The sequence below is a fragment of the Gossypium raimondii genome, chromosome 3 (genome assembly GCF_025698545.1).
Source record: "Gossypium raimondii isolate GPD5lz chromosome 3, ASM2569854v1, whole genome shotgun sequence".
Lineage (NCBI taxonomy): Eukaryota > Viridiplantae > Streptophyta > Magnoliopsida > Malvales > Malvaceae > Gossypium > Gossypium raimondii.
The window spans coordinates 61,708,505-61,727,560 of NC_068567.1; the positions used below are offsets into that span (position 1 = coordinate 61,708,505).

The window sequence follows — 19,056 nt, forward strand, 5'->3', positions numbered from 1 at the left end:
AAATTTCGATTTTAATTTAATTATATCTATTTATGAAAACAAATAATAAGTAAACTTAAAATAACGTCATGTCTATCTATGTTAGTGCTTATAAAATTGAATTAAAATAAAAAGGACAAAGCAATATTTAGTCCCTAAACTTGATAGCTTTTTCATTTTGATCTTTGAATTTTTTTGGTTCACACTAATCTCAAAATTTGACAATTTTTCTGAATTTGATCCCTAAACATAGATTCCGTTAAAGTATGATGTTGTAACACTTTGAAATTATGCTATATCATCACTTGAAATTTTTAATTTTTAAAGAAAATTACTAACTTCAAAAACTAATGTAGACCAAAAGAGAAAATTTCAGGGATTAAATTAAAAATTTACTAAGTTTGAAAACTAAATATTACTGTTATCTCAAATCAAAATTATACATATAAACTACATTAAATTAAAATCCAAAGTATATTTTGAAGTTTAATTTTATTCACAATTGAAATCAATCAAAATATTCAAATATACTAAATCACATTTAAAAAGACTTAATGATAAGTTTGGCCACCAACATTTGCATGTTTTTTCAAAATAGCTCTAATTATATTTGAGTTTTTTTAGTCATCAATCTTTGTTCTTTTTTCAATATGCTTTTTCTTATAAATTTAATGAAAGTACGGGACGATATGAAATTTCATATGTGAAATATTTTCAATGAGATGTAATTTATTACTTAGATAACCCAACAAGATAATTACATGTGAAAAATAATATATTAAATTAAAATAACTCTTAAATAATTAATTCTGTAGAAAAACTTCTCAATAAACAAATGAAAGATTAAAACCTTTTAAAAGAAAAGAAAGAATGAAACCTGAAATTTATTCATTAAATCTACAAGAAAAAGTACTTTGAGGAAAAGATTGATGACAAAAAACTCAAAATTACAATCATTAAGCCTATTTAAAACTATTACCAATTAATCTAAATTCTAAAATTTACTTTTACAGGAAACCGAAGCCATGATTGAGCGATCACACCATAAGACAAATTGAACCATATTTTTGGGTAGAACTCTAATATAATCACATCACTAGTTCACATTAACTTATTATAAAGTATTCACTGTTAGACAGCATGCCATGTGAAGAAGGAAAAAAAGAGTTAAAGAAGAAAAACTACAAAAGAAACAAGGTTTTACAATGCATAAAATCATTCAAAAGAAAATATAATGGCAGCACATTTCAAATGGATTTCCTTCTTAACGTACAGACATACCTACCCTAAGCTGCTCTACATGTACCAAAAATTTTAAGTGTGCATATAATCACACGATGCCCCTTTCTTGCAGTGTCCATTTTCATGGAATTTGCATACTCTTTGACCTTTAAATGGTGGTCTAGAAGAACCACCACCTCCACTGCCAAATGATGATTGCCTGTTCCAAGGTTTGGCGCCACCAAAACCCGATTCGTTACCCTGGGAGCTCCTATCTCTTTGATCTGAAAACTTGTCTCCGTTGTGATTTGGCTCGGCTCCGGCTCCTCCCCACATGCTTGAGTTTCTAGACGGTGTTGGATAACCAGGGTTTGCATTTCCTGGTGCTGCACCTTGTCCTGGTGCAACCCATCCAGTAGGTCCTTGGCCAGGTGGTGTCCATCCTTGGATTGTATTCCCAGGAGCAGACCAACCTGGATTTACATTCCCGGGTACTTGTCTTTGGCCGGGTGGAGCCCAATTTTGATTCGGATTAACAGATGCTGATCCCTGACTAGATGGTCCCCAGTTCATGTTTGTATTTGCAGGGACCAGTGCACCCCATCCCATGTTTTGATTCCCTGGTATTGGTCCCCAACCAGGGTTTTGATTCCCTGGTGCCTGTCTCAGGGTGGTGGCACCTTGGTTATCGGGGACAGTCATACCCCAAGGTAAATTTGGTGGAGCAGGAAGTTGAACGTTTGACTGAACTGGAACAGCAGGTCTCCAGGATTCTGATGGCACCATATTTGGTTGACCAGGAGTTTGGAAAACCCCAGGGAATTGACCGGCCTGTGATGCGTCATTCCAGTGACTATAAGCAGCAGGTTGAGCAGGCATGGCAAGCGAGGGATTTGGCTCAAGCTTCTGAGTCGAAGCGTTTGTCCACCTTTGAGTTCCAGTGGCAGGCATAGAGGGTACAGCAACTGCTTCTTGCCTTGAAACTGAGACAGAACCCGGTCCATGAGTTTCAGCAGGAGGATTATTAGAACTCAAAGATTGAACCAAATTCTGGATAGATACACCTGCATTTTTCAAATCAGCACCTAAATTAACTGAGGCCTGAACATTGACCTGTCTCCTGTGTGATTCACTTGACACCATCGTATGTGAATGCACTACGGGAGCAGCTGGGCTCCCACTCTCTGAAACAACAGTAGGGGGTTGCAGCCCTACGGCACCTCCTCGGAATGGATTAGCTACCGGAAGAGAACCTGATGACTGGCCAGGGGTAGGTGACCATTTGCTTTCAAATGCTTGTCCCTTATTCCCACCAATGGGATTTTGGTTTGGAGTAGGAGAAGGTAGGTTTGTGTTAGAGACCCATGTATCTCGAGAATGCTTTGGGATTTCAAGTGAAGATGGAGCAGGTCTGACTGTGGAAGAACTGATATCTGTTTGACCTGGTGAAGCCAGAACACGCTGAGGACTCCAAGCTACACGATGTTGATCGAGCCTTGATCTTTCTCCAACTTGGCTTTCAATTCCTTGTTTCAAGGATGCTCCAAGAGAATTCCCATACAAGGCCATTTGAGCCTTTGGAAGGCTATTATCGACTACAGGAGGGTCTTTCTGAAACTTTCCAGCCAAGGCATTAGTCAAAAGTATAGAATCATCTTGAGTCTCATTAGTTTTCCATATTTTTAAATCAGCAGGGAAATATCCAGTATTACTCCATTTCCGTAGCTGCACTATCGAAAATGGTCCTTGAACCTTACCAGATGGATCCTGGTAATGCCACATTTTCTCAGTTTCATTAACCTGGACACTGGTAGTTACTCCTGTGGACGGAGGTGCAGGTGAAATTTCCGATGCAACCTTCAAAGATGGTTCCTGGATTACAACAGACTGGGTATTCCTTGTCCCAATTTCCGAACTTAGAGCCGTTTTTGGCTTGCTCCAACTGTTTGGTTGTTGTGCTTCTCTCTCCCGTCCTAGATTCCATAAATTTTCATTCCCCGTCTCACTAGCTCCAATAGAATCGTCCCCTTTGCTCGTAAATCCTTTACCAGACAGGTTCCTGCTTAATTCCCGATTCATGCTAGAATAATTTCTACCCCCACTCCAAGAATCAGTTGAACTGTAACCTCCCTTCCTTGGAGAAATTGGCTCTCTCCCTCGCCTGTTAAAACTACTGCCTCTAGGCCTCATATAATTATCTGTACGAACCAAAAGATTATAAAAACTCAATGTCAATTAAGAGATATAAAAAGAGGACATGGAAAAGGATCACAAGAAAAAAAAGGACCTTGTTTCTTATCATCTTCATCTTCTTCTTCCGATTCATAACTAGGATCCATGTTGGGGTCTACATGTATCTCAGGTATCTCCTCTAATCTACGCTGTAGCTCCTCAGGTGTCTTTAAAATTTGCAATTTCTCTACACATTCTCTAAGCGTGAACAATAGTCAAGGACTACAATGAAAATTGTTGGAGACAGTCATTTTCATAAGAAAGAAATACATCGAAACTGTAGGTGAATTCAGCAAAAACATGAAATCCTAATCATAGTTAGAATCGAAATTAATTTTTTTACAAGTTCAATTAAACACTCAGCCGCAGGAAAAGTATTGTACAGAGCTACCTTCAGGAAGCCTCTTCGATTTTTTTCTTAAAACAACACAAACAATATCTTTTTTTTCTTAGATTGAGCACCAAGATGATGATTTAGTGCAAAAATGAGCAATTTTTATAACTATTTCAACAAGGCAACCTACTCCACTGAATCCTGAAATTTGGACAGTTGAAAATATTGAAGGTCTCTGAGGTTTAGGAGGGCTATCTCTACCTTCCTAACCTAAAAGATGTACTGAACAAGAGTGAGGTTACGTGTCAGAGTCAAGCCTCTAGCAAATCCAATGTTAAAAAAGAATTTGCTATAAACCGTCAAATACTAATTGATACGCATCCAACTGCAATTGAAGAAAATAATAGTGCAGAAACTGAAATAATGAGCAGAGGATATTCTTTTCTTCGTCCTAAATCACTGGCTCGATCACGAAGATGACTGAGACGTGTTATCTCCGATTCCACCCACTGCATTTTGATAACAGAGAAATTTGGGTTATTCTTTTTCAATAACACGCACTGATATGATATTATCAATGATACTATTCAAGCAGATCGTATTCAGGACTAAAGAAGATTGTGATCCATTTTGCAAAATATCCATAGAAATTTGCTTTCTTTTTTCAGACGACTTTCCTTTTCTTATAAAGTTGTGAATCATGCTTTTCAAGATCATAGAACATGCTAATCAGCCATTCTCACCCAAAAAAAAAGTGTCCGCGTGTATGTGTGTGTGTGTGTATATAGGATAGCCCTAGTTGAAAAGAAAGATATTTACATCTTTGACTCTGACTGCCTGGATTGTCATGGCCTTTTCCTGTATATCTCCCTGCAGCAATCAATAAATCTTGTAAAAAAGACTCCAAATAAGATTTAAAAGGAAAAAAAACAACAAAGATAACTATGGTATTATATATGAAAATGTGATAAACATGAAGTGAAATTACCACAGTCAGCCGGTTGATAAGTCCACACTTAATGCTCTGGCGTAGCCGCTTGCATTCATCCTAATAGATCAACTGGCTTAGCATATTCTTAACAGGAAACAGTTCTTAAATATAATAACCAAAACAAAATACAGCTGATACTGACACTTTTTATTCACTACGAACAAGAATAGGATTTTTATATTTAAAAGCAAATGAAACAATTAAACAGGCCTTGATGTTTAAATACATGTATTTGATATGTTTCTAAAACGGGTAGCCTTGATGTTTTAACCCAAGATTTTCTTAATAGGATCATATTGTACTTTGGTGTTTAGAAAATGATATAGAACTCCATCAAAGATGCAGATGATCAATAAAGGAAAATAAAATCCAATTCCACATGCAGCTAATAACTACCTCAGTGAACTCTTGATTTGATATAATATCAATCGATATGGCCTCCGTCTTGTTTAAATTTAAAATATCTAGTAGAAAATCAGTAGTTCTTTTCCCAACTCTATATGGTTCAGCAACTTTGCTTGTACCTGTACAGCAAATCATATCATTTAATAATCTTATGAGATTTTGGTACTTGTGTTGAAAGCAAAAACGTGCAACGGCAGACAGTTTCCAGGTACTTACCAACAACTTGCACTAGCCTATACAAATCTTGCTTTTGACCAGCACCAGATATTCTTATTCTCACAAAAGAATCGACAACCTTGTCATGGAATGTTTCAGCATCTTCAAGCAATTCCTCCACCAAATTTCGCCGCAAATAAATTAGACTGATATTATGCATGTCAATGGCAGCATAATCATCTACATTTGATTGAAGTCCCCTTGCATCACCCTTCTTTCGTGTTTTACGTTTCTTATCTTTTCCGGTCTTTGTCAAAGCATCAGAGTTCCAATCAGCCTCTAGCTGATTAGCTTCTGCATCAACTACACTCCCTTGGAGGTCATCTGTCTGAGAGTCCTCTTTTGTGAAAAAAATGTGAGGGTCTAGAAGATTTAACATTTCAATATGACCCACTCTTGGTTTTCCAAACAGATTCTTAAGCCTCATGTCACAAATGACATAAGACTTATTGCGACGATCTCGAAGCTTGTACTTTTGAATGTAATCCAATATAAGTTGACTTAGCTCCATTCGAGATAAAACAGATTTGTCACCATTTCTCATGTTCATAACAACTTCTAAGAGCTCTTTCGATGCCCACTCAGCACTTTCATCTGCAGATGCACCTTCAGCACTAGTTGCCATAGTGCTAGGAGAATCACCCTCCCTTGCACGTGCCTTTGATTGGCTCCTAGTCTTTCTTCGTTTAGAAACGGTTACTTCAACATTCCCAGAAGAACTATCTGAGTCAGACCCTCCAGCATCATTAAAACCATGCAGTTCAATAGGTGATTCCTGTTTGGCAGCACCTTTCCAGGGATTTTTAGCCTGAGCAAGTTCATCTGAAGTTATTGATAGTCTGCTCTTTAAATCAATCCAATAATCCTTGAATAGATATTCCCAGCTACCTCGGTCATCAAAATCAATTTGTGCCTGCAAAAGTAACAACAAATATACTGTATAACCACAAAATGGAGAGCATAAAGCCACTAATATATAACCCTAAAACCCTAAAGAAGGAACGAATCAACATTCATATGACAACACATCTACATTATACAAGGTTATAACTGTTGAATGATTTATTGCATTAAACAGAAATATCCATGCATGCATCTTGGCTTAGTTTTTAGCTTAGAACAGCCTCTCTCAATCCGAACACACTCCAGTCTTTTCCAATTTCTTACAGGGAACTAACCAAAGAAAAGCAGAAAACATTGAAGATTGCAACTGAAAACAATGCCAATAAGAAGACCAAGAGGCTTGCAAAGAATTTTTTGAAATGGAATATAATTCAAATGCACTGATAATTTGTTTTCAAAGATGATGAAACATTTACACCCCCAGAGTTCATCAATGAAGAAACATAGACTCGATTATTTGTTTTCAAAGATGATGAAACATTTACATCCCAGAGTTCATCAATGAAGAAACATAGACTAGAAACAATCTATAATGAAGCATACTAGCAGTTAAGACAATAAAACCAAAATAAATCACACAAAATAAAACAGTCCAAAAAGACTGAATTTATTGAAGATATATGCAGCGAAATAACCAACACCATCACCTCCCCCACCCTCCTAAACAACCACCTAGAGGAATAAAATAGCTCAAGAATTATATAAATTATTGACATTATAGGAAGAGAGGAAGTTGATGCTATGAATTACCCAGGTACATGTTTACGACTTACCACAAATTAATAACCCAATTAGCCCAAAAAATTTATCAAGAGAAATTAAAACTTCAAACAGAATATATCAAGAGAAATTGAGAAAAGTGCAGAAATGGTTACAAATGTCAGATTCCCACTATCAATTAAAATCATGGAAACATACTGCAAATAAAAAAGACAGAAGTAGGAGTTGCACATTCCTAATGCATCTATGAGTAAAAACAACACAATCATGCTGGCAATGTTCAATAAATAAATCAATAACAGAAAATAGCAAATGCAAAGAATAAAACAAAAATGAATCAATGAAAGTACAGTATAATGCCATTTCTTGATTTACCTGCTGATCCTTTTCAATCAACATGACAAGATTCATACATGACTCACAGAAGCCTTTGTTACCCCTAATACACAGGATTACAGCCTCTTTGATGCATCCCTTGCATAAGGAAAAGGTACACGTGAAACACATATAATGGGCGTTCTTCTTGCAGTTGCTACACAGATGCCAACCTAATTTGCAGAAAACATAACTCAAATTAGATAGAGATATAAAAGATAACGTAACAGACATTTCCTATAAACATAAAAACAAAAGTTGATAAATGAAAATCATACATATAGATTAAGCAAGAATCTCCAAGAAAGAAATCAAACCGCAGGGTCAACTAACATATGTTTTGCATGCGGCAGGATAACAGAAAGCAACAGCAAAAAAGTAGTGACATAAATAGGCTAATAAGAATAAATTCCGGAGCACACATTCAAAATCCCCTATGTGCATATGCCCCCTAGGGCATTGAACAAGCACACTTGCTTCAAGAATTCTAAAAGCTTAATAAATCAGTCTTTCTTCAGACATTGGAAAAAAAGGCAGACAAATACAAGCTGCAACAATGGTATAACCTTGAACACGACACCCTTTTTTCACACAATATAGAAATGTTAATCAGTCTTTGATGATCCCAAAGTGTAACATAAGCATATTAAACGGTTTTCACTCAGTAGATTATGACTCAAAAGATGGCTTATCCACCCAATGCATCCTGAAATTTATACAACCAGTTCCGTCAACGGTCTAGGTTATAGCTCATTCAAGCAGAAAGATGTATTTCCTATTCTAGTCTTTTTTGTCATTCTTCACGCAAGAATGTTTTAGTTCTCAGTCCTCAGTGCATCTTCTCATACTAATGAGCATCTCAAAGAAGCTTTCTCAAGGAAAAGGGCACTGCTTAGAGCTACAAAAGAAAAGGAAAAAATTCTAACAGAAGCAAGACCTTAATCCAAAAGCTCTGCCCACTGTTTGCAAAACAGTAGCCTCTAGTTCCATAATAATTTAACACAAGTTACTGAAATTGTAAGTTCTTATTCCTTTTTGCGTATGGTTTAGACAAACAAAAGAGTATTTCTGGTTGGCTCAAGTAAAGGACATTTAGGGCAGATCTATATTGCCTTTCGCAAAGGCTACATGTCAGTCTCAATCAACTTTACATAAGGAAACAATTGGCCAGAACTGCAATTCAGTATCCATTACACTCCACATGAAATTCGAACAGTGCTTCGCAGTAAGAAAATCATAATTTTGAAGATGCCAAATATATATTAGGTGGCCCCAAATGCACATTTAGCATGCAAGTGGGTATCCGCTACTTACACATGAAACTCAATCATTTGCAAGTTCCAAAATTGAAGTCATTATTTCCTGCCTGCTAATAAGTCAAAGTACAGCAGTTGCATAGTTCTGTACTTAAGTCTAAACAAAAAGGCTGATAACCAATCTCTCAAACTCTTGACGAGTAGTATTACAAATATAGTTGCTGAAGTCACTGGAAAGCTCAGCCTTTGAGACCTTAATTGAATTTTTCCATGATCCCAGGACATGTAAAGACTTAAGAGATGATCACATTCCAGAATAATAATTACAATGTGCAGACTACAAATCCAAGCATTGCCAGTAGCCATTGCCTTGAGTTGGAATGATAGGTCGACCCTAATTACTATAGAAAGGTACTACACTTCAAATGTTCTTTCGAGAGCCATTAAACCAATTTGAGGAGCATGCAGAACTTTAACGGTGTGCTGGGCAAAACTAAATATTGAACTTCCTGTGCCTTCAGAAAAGCCCACTCCAGCAAGCTCCACTGTCATGTAAATCAAACATTTCGCAAAGAAAAGAAGTAACAACTTCAATAATGTTGCAATTAAATCTGAAAAGAAAAAGGGATATCACAGTTCAAAATTTTCAGTGCTCATGTTCCTAAATCGGTATCAGCCAACTATAGCAAACAGCAAACTTTTCCCCTAAAATATTGCAAAAAGTAATCATAAACATATGGTACACTCATATTACAAAATAGGATAGCAATACCATAACAAGCAACATATCTATTTCATACTCCACAAGACCTTAAAATAAAACTCAGATATCACAGAGAGCAATAAAGCAACTTACCACAATTCCATTTACCCTTTGATTGAAAGAAAGCCTCGTCTCGACCAACGCAAGCAGAGTGGTAAGCCTTTGGGCAACCCCTAAGGAGGAAAAACAACAAAAACCATAAGAGAGCTAATACACAGATACAGGTGGCATGAGAACTGGCTTTGGTAGACTCACCTGCGATCGCAAAGCACAAGGTTACCGCCATCAAAGCAAATGAAACAGACATCCTCTTCCACCTTCTTCCTAGGTGGAGCTCTTGCCGGAACCTTAGAACTCAACTTCTTTCCCCGCTTCCTCTTGCCACCACTGGCTTTACTATCCTCCTCTATCTCCTCTGTATCCTCCGTCTCCTCTGCGGCCTCCTCTGTCTCCTCTGCAGCCTCCAATTCCAACTCTTCTGTCGTATCGGGCATCTCAGTGTCATCTGCTGCTTCCATTGCCTCTACAGTATCTCCCATTTCAGCTGCTCTCTCCTCTTCTTGTTCGACACCCTCTACATCATTTCCAAACTCTGTATCTTCTTCTTTCTCCGATTCCTCCTCCATCACAGAGTCCTCCGCTGGCTCAGCCATTTCGTTACCTATTTCCCTGGCTGCATGAACATACTCCAAATCTTCAGTTTGCTCAGTCACATTAAGCACTGATTTTTCTTCCAAAACTCCGCTTTCCTCAACCATGTCAGTTCCCATTTCTCCCTCAACCACCGGTTCCTCCACAAATTCAGTTTTCTCAGTCATGTCATCCACCCCTGTTTCTTCCATAACCCCACTTTGCTCCCCCTCTTTCTCCACCATCATTTCACTTTTCACGGACACGTCAGCCCCCTCTCTTTTATTCATAATTCCAGTTTCCTCCATAACCACAGTTTGCTCTGTTGAATCACCCACTTCTACTGCCACGATTGTTTCTTCTTCCTTAGCCAAAACACTCTCTGTGGCGCCATCCACCTCCGCCGCATCAGCAATCCCTCTTTCCTCCGCCACGTCAGCCACCTGTTTCTCCTCAGGAACATCTACTCGTTCAAGCACATCATCAGCCACCTTTTGCTCCACCAAATTTCCCGCTTCATCAGCCAACTCAACAGCTCTGTGTTCCGCCACAGACACCTCTATCCCTCCCGCTGACAGTATTTCATTCGCCATCTCAGACGCATCCTCCATTTTGCACATCACAACAACCCCCGCCGCATCCTCCACCACGTCAGCTTTCCCCCCCGCCATGTATCCATCCTCCCCGCCATCACCTTCCTTATTACCAACACCCGAAGACGAAGCATTTACCTCAACACCACCACCCAACATCTCGCACTTCTCCTCTCCACCGATCAAATCCTCGCCGCCCTTTTCACCAGCCGCAGCCTCACCAACAACTCCCTTTCCCTCACTTTCCTCCTTTTCAGCAGAAACCTCTGTCGATACTCCCGCCTCATCCAACACGGAAACAGACTCGAGCTCAAAATTAGACTCACTATTCCGATTCTCTAACTCAGAAACCGTTGCTGTACTTACCGGTGTATCTTCCAATTGAACAGAAGAATCAACATTAGGGACATGGTGAGGCTCTTCTTCCTCGGTATCCATGGAAGAAATAAATTATAAAATAACAGGAATTAACAAAACTAAAAATCGAGTGAAACCCTAGAGATTGAAAGCCCTAGGGTTTTGAAGTAAAAAATTTCGGGCGTCGTTTTTTCTCTCGTTTTATTGAATTTTTAATTAAAAACAATTTTTTTTTTATTTTGCGAAAATGAAAGAATCGGGAGAGAGAGATGGGTGCTGTCGTTCGCAGAGAAAAGAAAAAAAAAACCATACACTAGTAAAGGGCGAACGAGCGAGAGACTTATTTTATTGTCTTAAAGTGCAATTACGAAATGACGAATCTATTCTCATGGGCCTTGGTAAATTTAGTTTAATCCACCATCTCAATAAGGTTATCCACTGAAATTTGGGCCTTAAATTGGCCCGTGATTGTTGGGGTGTGGGCTCTTTATCTCTTTCTTGGTAAAAAATATCATAGAAGCCACTATATTAAGAGTCAATTTGCATTTTGCCCCTTAACTAAAAAAATAGGCTAATTAGTTCTTGCACAGTAAATCAAAGAGCAGATTAACCTTTCTGTTGAAAACTTCATCTATTTTCTATTGTTAAAAATTGAAGTGGCTGCTACAATAACCAGACAGTAACATGTACCTCATGGTGAGTGGTGACATACAAAAACTAATTTTTAATATTAGAAATGGATAGAATTTCTAACAGGACTAGTTTGTTCTTTAATCTAATGTACAATGACTAATTTGCCCTTTTTTTTAGTATAGGAAGTAAATTGCAATCCAACTCCTACTACAAGGGCTTCCAAAATTTACAAATTCTATTAAATTGATTTTGAATTAACAAATTTAGCCCACAACATTTGTGTAAATGTGTAAATGTTAAGGTAAATTTTATTGATTTTTTTAAAAATTAAGACCAAATTGACAAAACATGTAAACATCAATGGCTAAACTTGTTATTATATCAATCAAATTTATATACACTTGATTTTTTACCAATTTCTTTTCATCAGCAATTATCTCCAAAGAATTAATTTTATCCCATTGTACATAAACAGTATGTGAATTATGCCAATTAAGTCTTAGCTCATTTGGCATGAATATTTTTGCCAATGTAAAATGACGTGAGTTCGAATATGCTGAAGCGCATTATCCTCCTATTTATGAGTTAAAAATGAATTATAGATAATTCTAAATATTGTATCAAAAAAAGCCTAATATGATCAAATCCTATAAAATTGTTAAACAAATATAGAAATTGGTGTTTAGTTTAATTAAAAAAAAGAAAAAGAAAAAAGAAGCATAATTCTACAGAGTAAAAAAGTAGGTATAGGTAGTATAAAATCCTTTTATTCCATACCCAATACTGAGATCCTAATGGAAAATAATAATATATGCTTCACATAGTCTTGGCAATTAGTACACTAAAGTCCAAATCAAAAGATCATATTATCATATAGGGTTCCAAATCTTCAATCACAAAGCATGTTACTAATTAAAATATTTTTTGATACTGCCATAACCTGGCTGGCATCATCATCTAGTACCTCCGAGGAGGATAACGGTCCAAATACCTTCCTGATGGACACTCATATGCCATGTGTCCTCTTCCACCACAGTTGTGACAGATCATCAACGGTCCCATGCAATCCCGGCTTATATGACCAAATTGATGGCAGTTACGGCACACTACATCTCTATGATGATGATCTCGATAGCCACCGCCACGACTACCACTACCACCACCACCACCAAAACTGCCTCGCTCACCTATCATGTTGCCTTTAGGGCAATGCCTAGCCACATGTCCGGCTACGTTGCACAAGTTGCAAATTGGATCATTTGTACACTCCCGTGCCAAGTGACCTGGTCTCCTACAGTTGTTGCATGCCTTGTCATTTGTGCAGTCAGCTGCTATATGTCCAGACTTGTAGCAATTATTGCATAACCTAACGTCCCCGGGTGGCATTGGGGGTGCAGTGCACTCTCTTGCTCGGTGTCCAGCTTTCCCACAGGTGTGGCAGATTCCCTCATTTGGACAGTTGTTAGCCGTGTGTCCGGGTTCACGGCAATTCCAGCATAGAGACTTGGTTGTGCATTCAGAAGCAATATGCCTGCTCAAAGAAGTTCCAACACGGTTAGAGCGGCACCAAAATGTGCAAGACTCTGAAAATAGAAGCAACATATTTGGTCACCCAGTTCCATCACAAAGACGCTACAAGATTATTACTCATAAAATAAGTGAAAATTCTACCATGTGCTCGCCAAAAAAAGTGTACCAAAAATTCCAACTAAAACGTTAGGATCTTTTATAGTGGTATAGCATTAGAAATTTTGGTATTGCAGTTTTTTTTCTCAAGCGTAAAGCAGAATTTCCCGTAAAACAAGAGATGACAAAGAATTAACACATAGCATGTAAACATATTCCAAATTAAAACTACTTTATCTCCTTCAAGTACTTGTAACTCAAAAGATATAAGATTCGGCTTCAACTACAAGGAGAGATTTGGTTCCTTACCCGGGGAGATTACAATTGTGACAAATAGCCACATTAGGGCACTCTCTAGCATAGTGACCAGGTCGTTTGCAGTTCTTGCAGAGATTGCTTTGGCTGGAAAGGGAAGTGAAGCGGCGTTAATATTCAAAAGATTTTTTGATCGCTATTCTTTAAGAGTGTGTTTGGATGGGATATATTTCATTTCAATAAAAGTTTTCAGAAGTCCAAAAAGAATTTGCCTGTTCAAGAACCTCGAACTTCTAATTGAATTTCATTTTTTTTCTTTTTTATCAAAAATTCCACATGATCTACTAATAAACATTATATTTTATAATTATTTATCATCTCATGAAACTCCCATAGATTAATTTTCTTTCTAAGAATATTAATCTAAACAAAACGATTACAAATGCTACCATTTTGAATTGATTCAAATTGCTTTCATTTCAAATTTCTTCAAAATTCCCATCCAAACGTACTCAAGAAAATCCTGTTAGACAGAAAGAACAAATGTATATAGACAGAGAAAAGGAGAGTAAAAGAGAAATTTATGGGATATATCCATCCAAAAGCCAAGATATTACTGAACTTTTGACCACATTCCAGCAAAAAGGAATAAAACAGAAGTGATTCACTACAGCGCATTACAGCCACGTAGAAATAAACAATACCCCACCCATGAGCAGTAATTTTGTAGTAAACACTACAGCCAAAGAAATATAGGGCCAAGGAGTTCAAAAAATCTTCCCAATCATCACTTTGCTGAAGCATAAAACAATAATCATGTTATAGGTTCCTTTCAGTGTGAAATGAGGGCAGCTTACCCAGACCCAACATGACATAAAGCTTGGATGGAAAATGACATGCAGATACTTTTCTCTAAGGAGTTACCATAATATTATTTGAAGGAGAAGAGAGAACTTTCTAAGAACCATGTGCTTAAACAGTTTTCCGTCAGGTTACTTAACAGAAGAAAGCAAATTAACTAAAATGATTGAAAATTAAAAAAACCTGAAACCCCGACGAGACTCCCTTCTGTAAGGTGCATTACGGTAAGAAAAGCGGTCAGATCGGATCTTACGACCCATGGGGCTGCGGCTCCTGCTCCTGCTTCGGCTCCCGCTGTCTGAACTCATTTTCAAACTTTTGTTTATCAACACCTACCACCTCCGATCAGATAAAACACCACCTCAACCAACACACAATAAATGCTCCTCCCTGTCCACAGCACAACCATACACCAATCATCATCCGTGAGCCATATCAAACCTCTCACTATTCCCTCCAAAACATAAACACCAAATCCCAAGAGTAAAACACACAGAACAGTCAACAAGCAATCCATCTTATATCAATTACAAACCACAAAATTCAGCGCCAACTACAGAGTACTTGATGACCCCAACCACACTTCAACCAAATTCCTCATTAAAAGTCCAACCATCTCTAGCAAATAGTCATCATGCCAGCATACATCAGGCCCGGAAACTCATGAACAGACACATAAACTCCATTCACAGCCATCCATCCTTTCTAGACAGATAATGTTCCTTGGCCAGTAATCAAGAGATAATTAAAAGAGAAAGAAGCAACATTGTTAAACATTAAAAAAGGGAATGGCTGTTAGGATAGGAGCTTTTGCGTCCATAAGGAAAACTGTTGTGGTTCAAAAGAGAAAACAAGGAGAATGAAGAGAAACATGTAAGATGTCACAATGGGCATCAGAACCATGCTTCTAATAACTCTGACTTTCAAATTTAATTGTAGCAGTATAATTTAAAAGCAATGCAGCAATTAAGAATGTAAAAAGAGGGAACTATTAAACTATTAAATCCAATTGCCAAGCTTTCAAAGGATTCATGACTTTTCTTTGTCCTGTATGATACCAAGCGACAAACCATTAAACCCAATTCCAAGTTCAATAACCTACACTGAACTGCCTCCTCATTTCCCTCATTATCTGAAATTAGTTCTCACCTCCCTTTTCTTCCTAATAAAAGACCCCCAACCAGCAAGTGTCCTCTTTTCATTACAATATGAGAAGCTTAAACCCTTTTTCTTTTGTTTTTCAAGAATGCTGGAAGCAGTCATGGCACAACCATAAAACCAACCATTTTAAGTAAATTCAGTGCCTAACATCCTACATGTAGTCAGTTGCACTCAGTTAATACATAACAAACCACTGGCCTCTAATTCCCCCACATTCATCCCCATTAGCAAACAACACAATGCAGGCATATGTATCATCAACCGAGCAAAAAGATTCAAATATACTTCAAAAGTGATGTGATGCTCATAATTTCTCCATCAAACCTAAAAAACAGAGACAACAACAATTGATAAGCTAATTTAGCCAATAATTTGGCTCAAGAATGTAGGAGAAACTGAATTTGCTTTAGATATGCAATCATCAAACATGACAAAGAATTTCTAGTTCATAGCATGAGCAATAGCATGCAATTATCTAGATTCTAGAGGTTCATAGTTAAGACAAAGCTTAGCATCGAACAATGTAAGCTTCCAAAAATTTAAGAACAAAATCAAAAGAGTAGTTCAAAACCAAGTAAATAACAAAGGCTGATTATAAAATGTATAATCACTTAATGGAAACCAATTAATATTTTACAACCTTACCACAACCAGAAACTTTTAACCATAATATTAAACTGATATACAAGAAATTAAAAAAAAAAACCCAAAGCATCATAAACAAATAAACAACAAAGAAAACCACAAAGAATTTTCACAAGTACAACAAAAGCTTCTCTTTGATTTTCACGGACTTCACCAGTTTTCACATATCTGCTTGCAAAGTGTTTGTGAATTTGACAAATATAAACAAGATATCTACTCTCTCTGAAATTACTGAATTACTGGTTACTTTAACTAAAAATATATATTGCACGGAATAATGTGCCATCTTTGGCTGCAAAAGAAAAGAGAAAGAAGCTTCATGAATGTAAATTTGCCACACGAAAATGGAAATATGATTTTTAGTAAAAGAAGTATATGCTTTAAACTTTTTGATGTTGGTCTTTGAAAAATCAGGATTTATAAATTACACCGCACCAATTTTATATGAAATCACCATCAAAAACCCCATTGTCATAGTGGAAATCCTTATTTTTTAAATAATTACCATCAGAAAGCAAGGGATATTAAACCCAGAAAACTTTCGTTAACTAAAATAATAAAAACCCACAAGCGCAATTATACAATAATTCCAATGAAATCAACTTTAAAAGCAGTACATCCATATACACAATAAATAAATAAATAAATAAGCAACAATGAATAAAATAAAATAGCAATTTCAACAGAAACTACTGAAAAGTAAAAGATTCATACTAATGCAAAAATCTTACAATTTGATAAAAGAGTGTCGAACAAACTAAGAATTGGCAGATTAGATATATAAACCAAAACCCATTATAAGAACTGTACAGATCTAGGGGATTTGAAATTTGGGTCCGAATTAAAACTCACCCGATCTTGGATCCTACGTGATGACCCGAAATACCCGATCTTGGATCCTACGTGATGACCCGATCTTGGATTAAGCTATCAGGAATTTCCAATTTTGTGAATCTATTGAAGAGAAAAAGAGAGTTGGTGTGCGGCGCAGAAAGGGTTGGGAGGAAATGGGATTAAAAAAAATAAAGGGTTAAATGTTACTATTTGGTTAATATAACAAGGGTAGTAATGTAATTTAATATTTTAAAATAAATATAATTTAATAATATAAATTATTTCAAATATATGTTTAAAATGGAATGTTTGATTCATTGTTTAAATAGTAATTACCGTGCTTAAATCTTGCTCGAGCTCAACTCGATAATTATTAAATTAAATTTAAACTTTTTTGAATAGAAATCAAATAGTTTAGGAGCAAGTGTCTCATTTACTTCTCTTTTTCTTTATCGTAATTAGGATATCCATTGTCGATAGCGATAATTGATCTTCTCGTTGCGAGTACTCTTCGAAAAGCAAACAGTTAGTAATGAAATATGCTTCATTCCCATGAGAGAGGATTGAATTCCTAACCACGTGGTTAAGAGATGAAGAGAACATCCATCACAATATACCTTAACCTGTGTGAAATCTTGTATATTTAAGGCATAATGATAAGTTTAGCTCTTTATGTTTACTTTTTTTTTTTGTGTCAATTTTGCTCTTATTGTTTTTTTAGCTAATTTTAACCCTTGATCTTTCAAAATGATTTACCATCAATTTTTCCAATTTAATCAAATTTTTTGTTATTTTAACAAGAATGTTGACACCAAAATTTATTTATTTAAACATGGTTGGTTGCATTCACGTGTACTTCATGCTATTTTCATTATTTTTAATTTATTTATTGACGTAGTATATAAAACAAATTGTGTCATGTTAGTATGAAATACGCGTATCGTCAGATAAGTTGTCATGCCAAGATCATTAAAAATTTAATGTTATAATAAACATTTCCATTAAAAAATAATTTAAGTTTGTTTTAAATGTTAATGGCCAAATTTAACTAAAAATAATAACAACAACCAAATTAATAAAATATGTAAACATTAAAATTAAATTTATCATTATACCTATATATGAACTTGGCAACTACATCCATTTCGATCTAAAAACTTGAATTTTATCAATATTTTATGATGTAACCAGTGTTCTTGAAACATGACTAGATTGGTCAGTTAGATCGATTAGACCAAAAACCTATTGATATATTGGTCCAAATAAAGCGGTTAAACCAAATTAATTGGAAATTGCTCAAAACCAATAAAATTTGAAATTTGGGACAAAAACTAGTAGTTGAACGGGTTATTTTTTTATGAATTTTAATTATTTATTTAATTGTTATTGGTCTAGCAGCTGAACGATGAAACCAATTGAATCGGTAACCAGTGGTCTAGTCGGTTCAACCACTAGTTTAGTTATTAAAACACTGTATACGACACTCTAAGATCATACCATTCTATCACCTAAAACATTATATAAAATTTTTAATTTCTATCGATGATGCTTTATATTGTTTTAGGTTCATGAACCAAAATGAATTTAGTTATCAAACTCAAGTACCAAAATTGATCAAATAAAAGTTCATGTACCAAAATGAATCTAATTATTAAGTTTAGGGACCAATAATTATATTATCTTTTCTTTTTAATAATGATTAGTTTTCAACATGCTTTCTCGGCAGTATTTGAAACTTAACAATTGAAGTTTTATTATATTATTGATATTATAATTTAACTTTTGAATTTGGTCAGCTTTGTTAGGTTTTATGTTTCTTTATTTTCCTTTTTAGTTTTTACAGTGAAAGTTGTTTCATTGCTTTAGCCTTTTTCTTGTCTTCGCATCTTAATTTATTTTCTTTTTAATGAAGGCAGCGGGTAAAATACTAAAAAAAGTTTCTTCTTTTTTAATTTATCGAAATGGGTCAGGTATTTTATTATTTATCGGAATGGGCCATTTTCCCCTAAATCGCGTCTACATCAGCCGAAGTCAGGGGACGTGTCAGCAAATCGCGTCCACGTCAG

The 19,056-nt window shown here is 36.0% G+C and overlaps 2 protein-coding genes across 5 annotated transcripts; both read right to left on the reverse strand.

Annotated features, from left to right (window-relative positions):
- Positions 1 to 1,043: 1,043 nt before the first annotated feature.
- Positions 1,044 to 11,286, reverse strand: LOC105795351 (zinc finger CCCH domain-containing protein 19). The gene is made up of 10 exons (XM_012624940.2): positions 9,651 to 11,286; positions 9,489 to 9,568; positions 7,377 to 7,549; positions 5,379 to 6,291; positions 5,154 to 5,281; positions 4,755 to 4,814; positions 4,586 to 4,636; positions 4,205 to 4,275; positions 3,488 to 3,636; positions 1,044 to 3,398 (listed from the first exon to the last, which is right to left on the reverse strand). The coding sequence occupies exons 1-10, from the start codon at positions 11,054 to 11,056 to the stop codon at positions 1,294 to 1,296; spliced, it is 5,136 nt and encodes a 1,711-aa protein (XP_012480394.1). The 5' UTR covers positions 11,057 to 11,286; the 3' UTR covers positions 1,044 to 1,293.
- A 1,069-nt stretch (positions 11,287 to 12,355) lies between these two features.
- Positions 12,356 to 17,177, reverse strand: LOC105795354 (zinc finger protein GIS2). Of its 4 annotated transcripts, none has more exons than XM_012624946.2 (5): positions 17,009 to 17,175; positions 15,797 to 15,835; positions 14,534 to 14,740; positions 13,544 to 13,636; positions 12,356 to 13,139 (listed from the first exon to the last, which is right to left on the reverse strand). In XM_012624946.2, the coding sequence occupies exons 3-5, from the start codon at positions 14,656 to 14,658 to the stop codon at positions 12,566 to 12,568; spliced, it is 792 nt and encodes a 263-aa protein (XP_012480400.1). In that variant the 5' UTR covers positions 14,659 to 14,740; positions 15,797 to 15,835; positions 17,009 to 17,175; the 3' UTR covers positions 12,356 to 12,565. The 4 variants fall into 4 exon arrangements, with proteins under 4 accessions (XP_012480400.1, XP_012480403.1, XP_012480398.1 ...); XM_012624949.2 differs by having other exon boundaries at positions 17,043 to 17,079; XM_012624944.2 differs by lacking the exon at positions 15,797 to 15,835 and having other exon boundaries at positions 17,009 to 17,177.
- Positions 17,178 to 19,056: the final 1,879 nt, after the last annotated feature.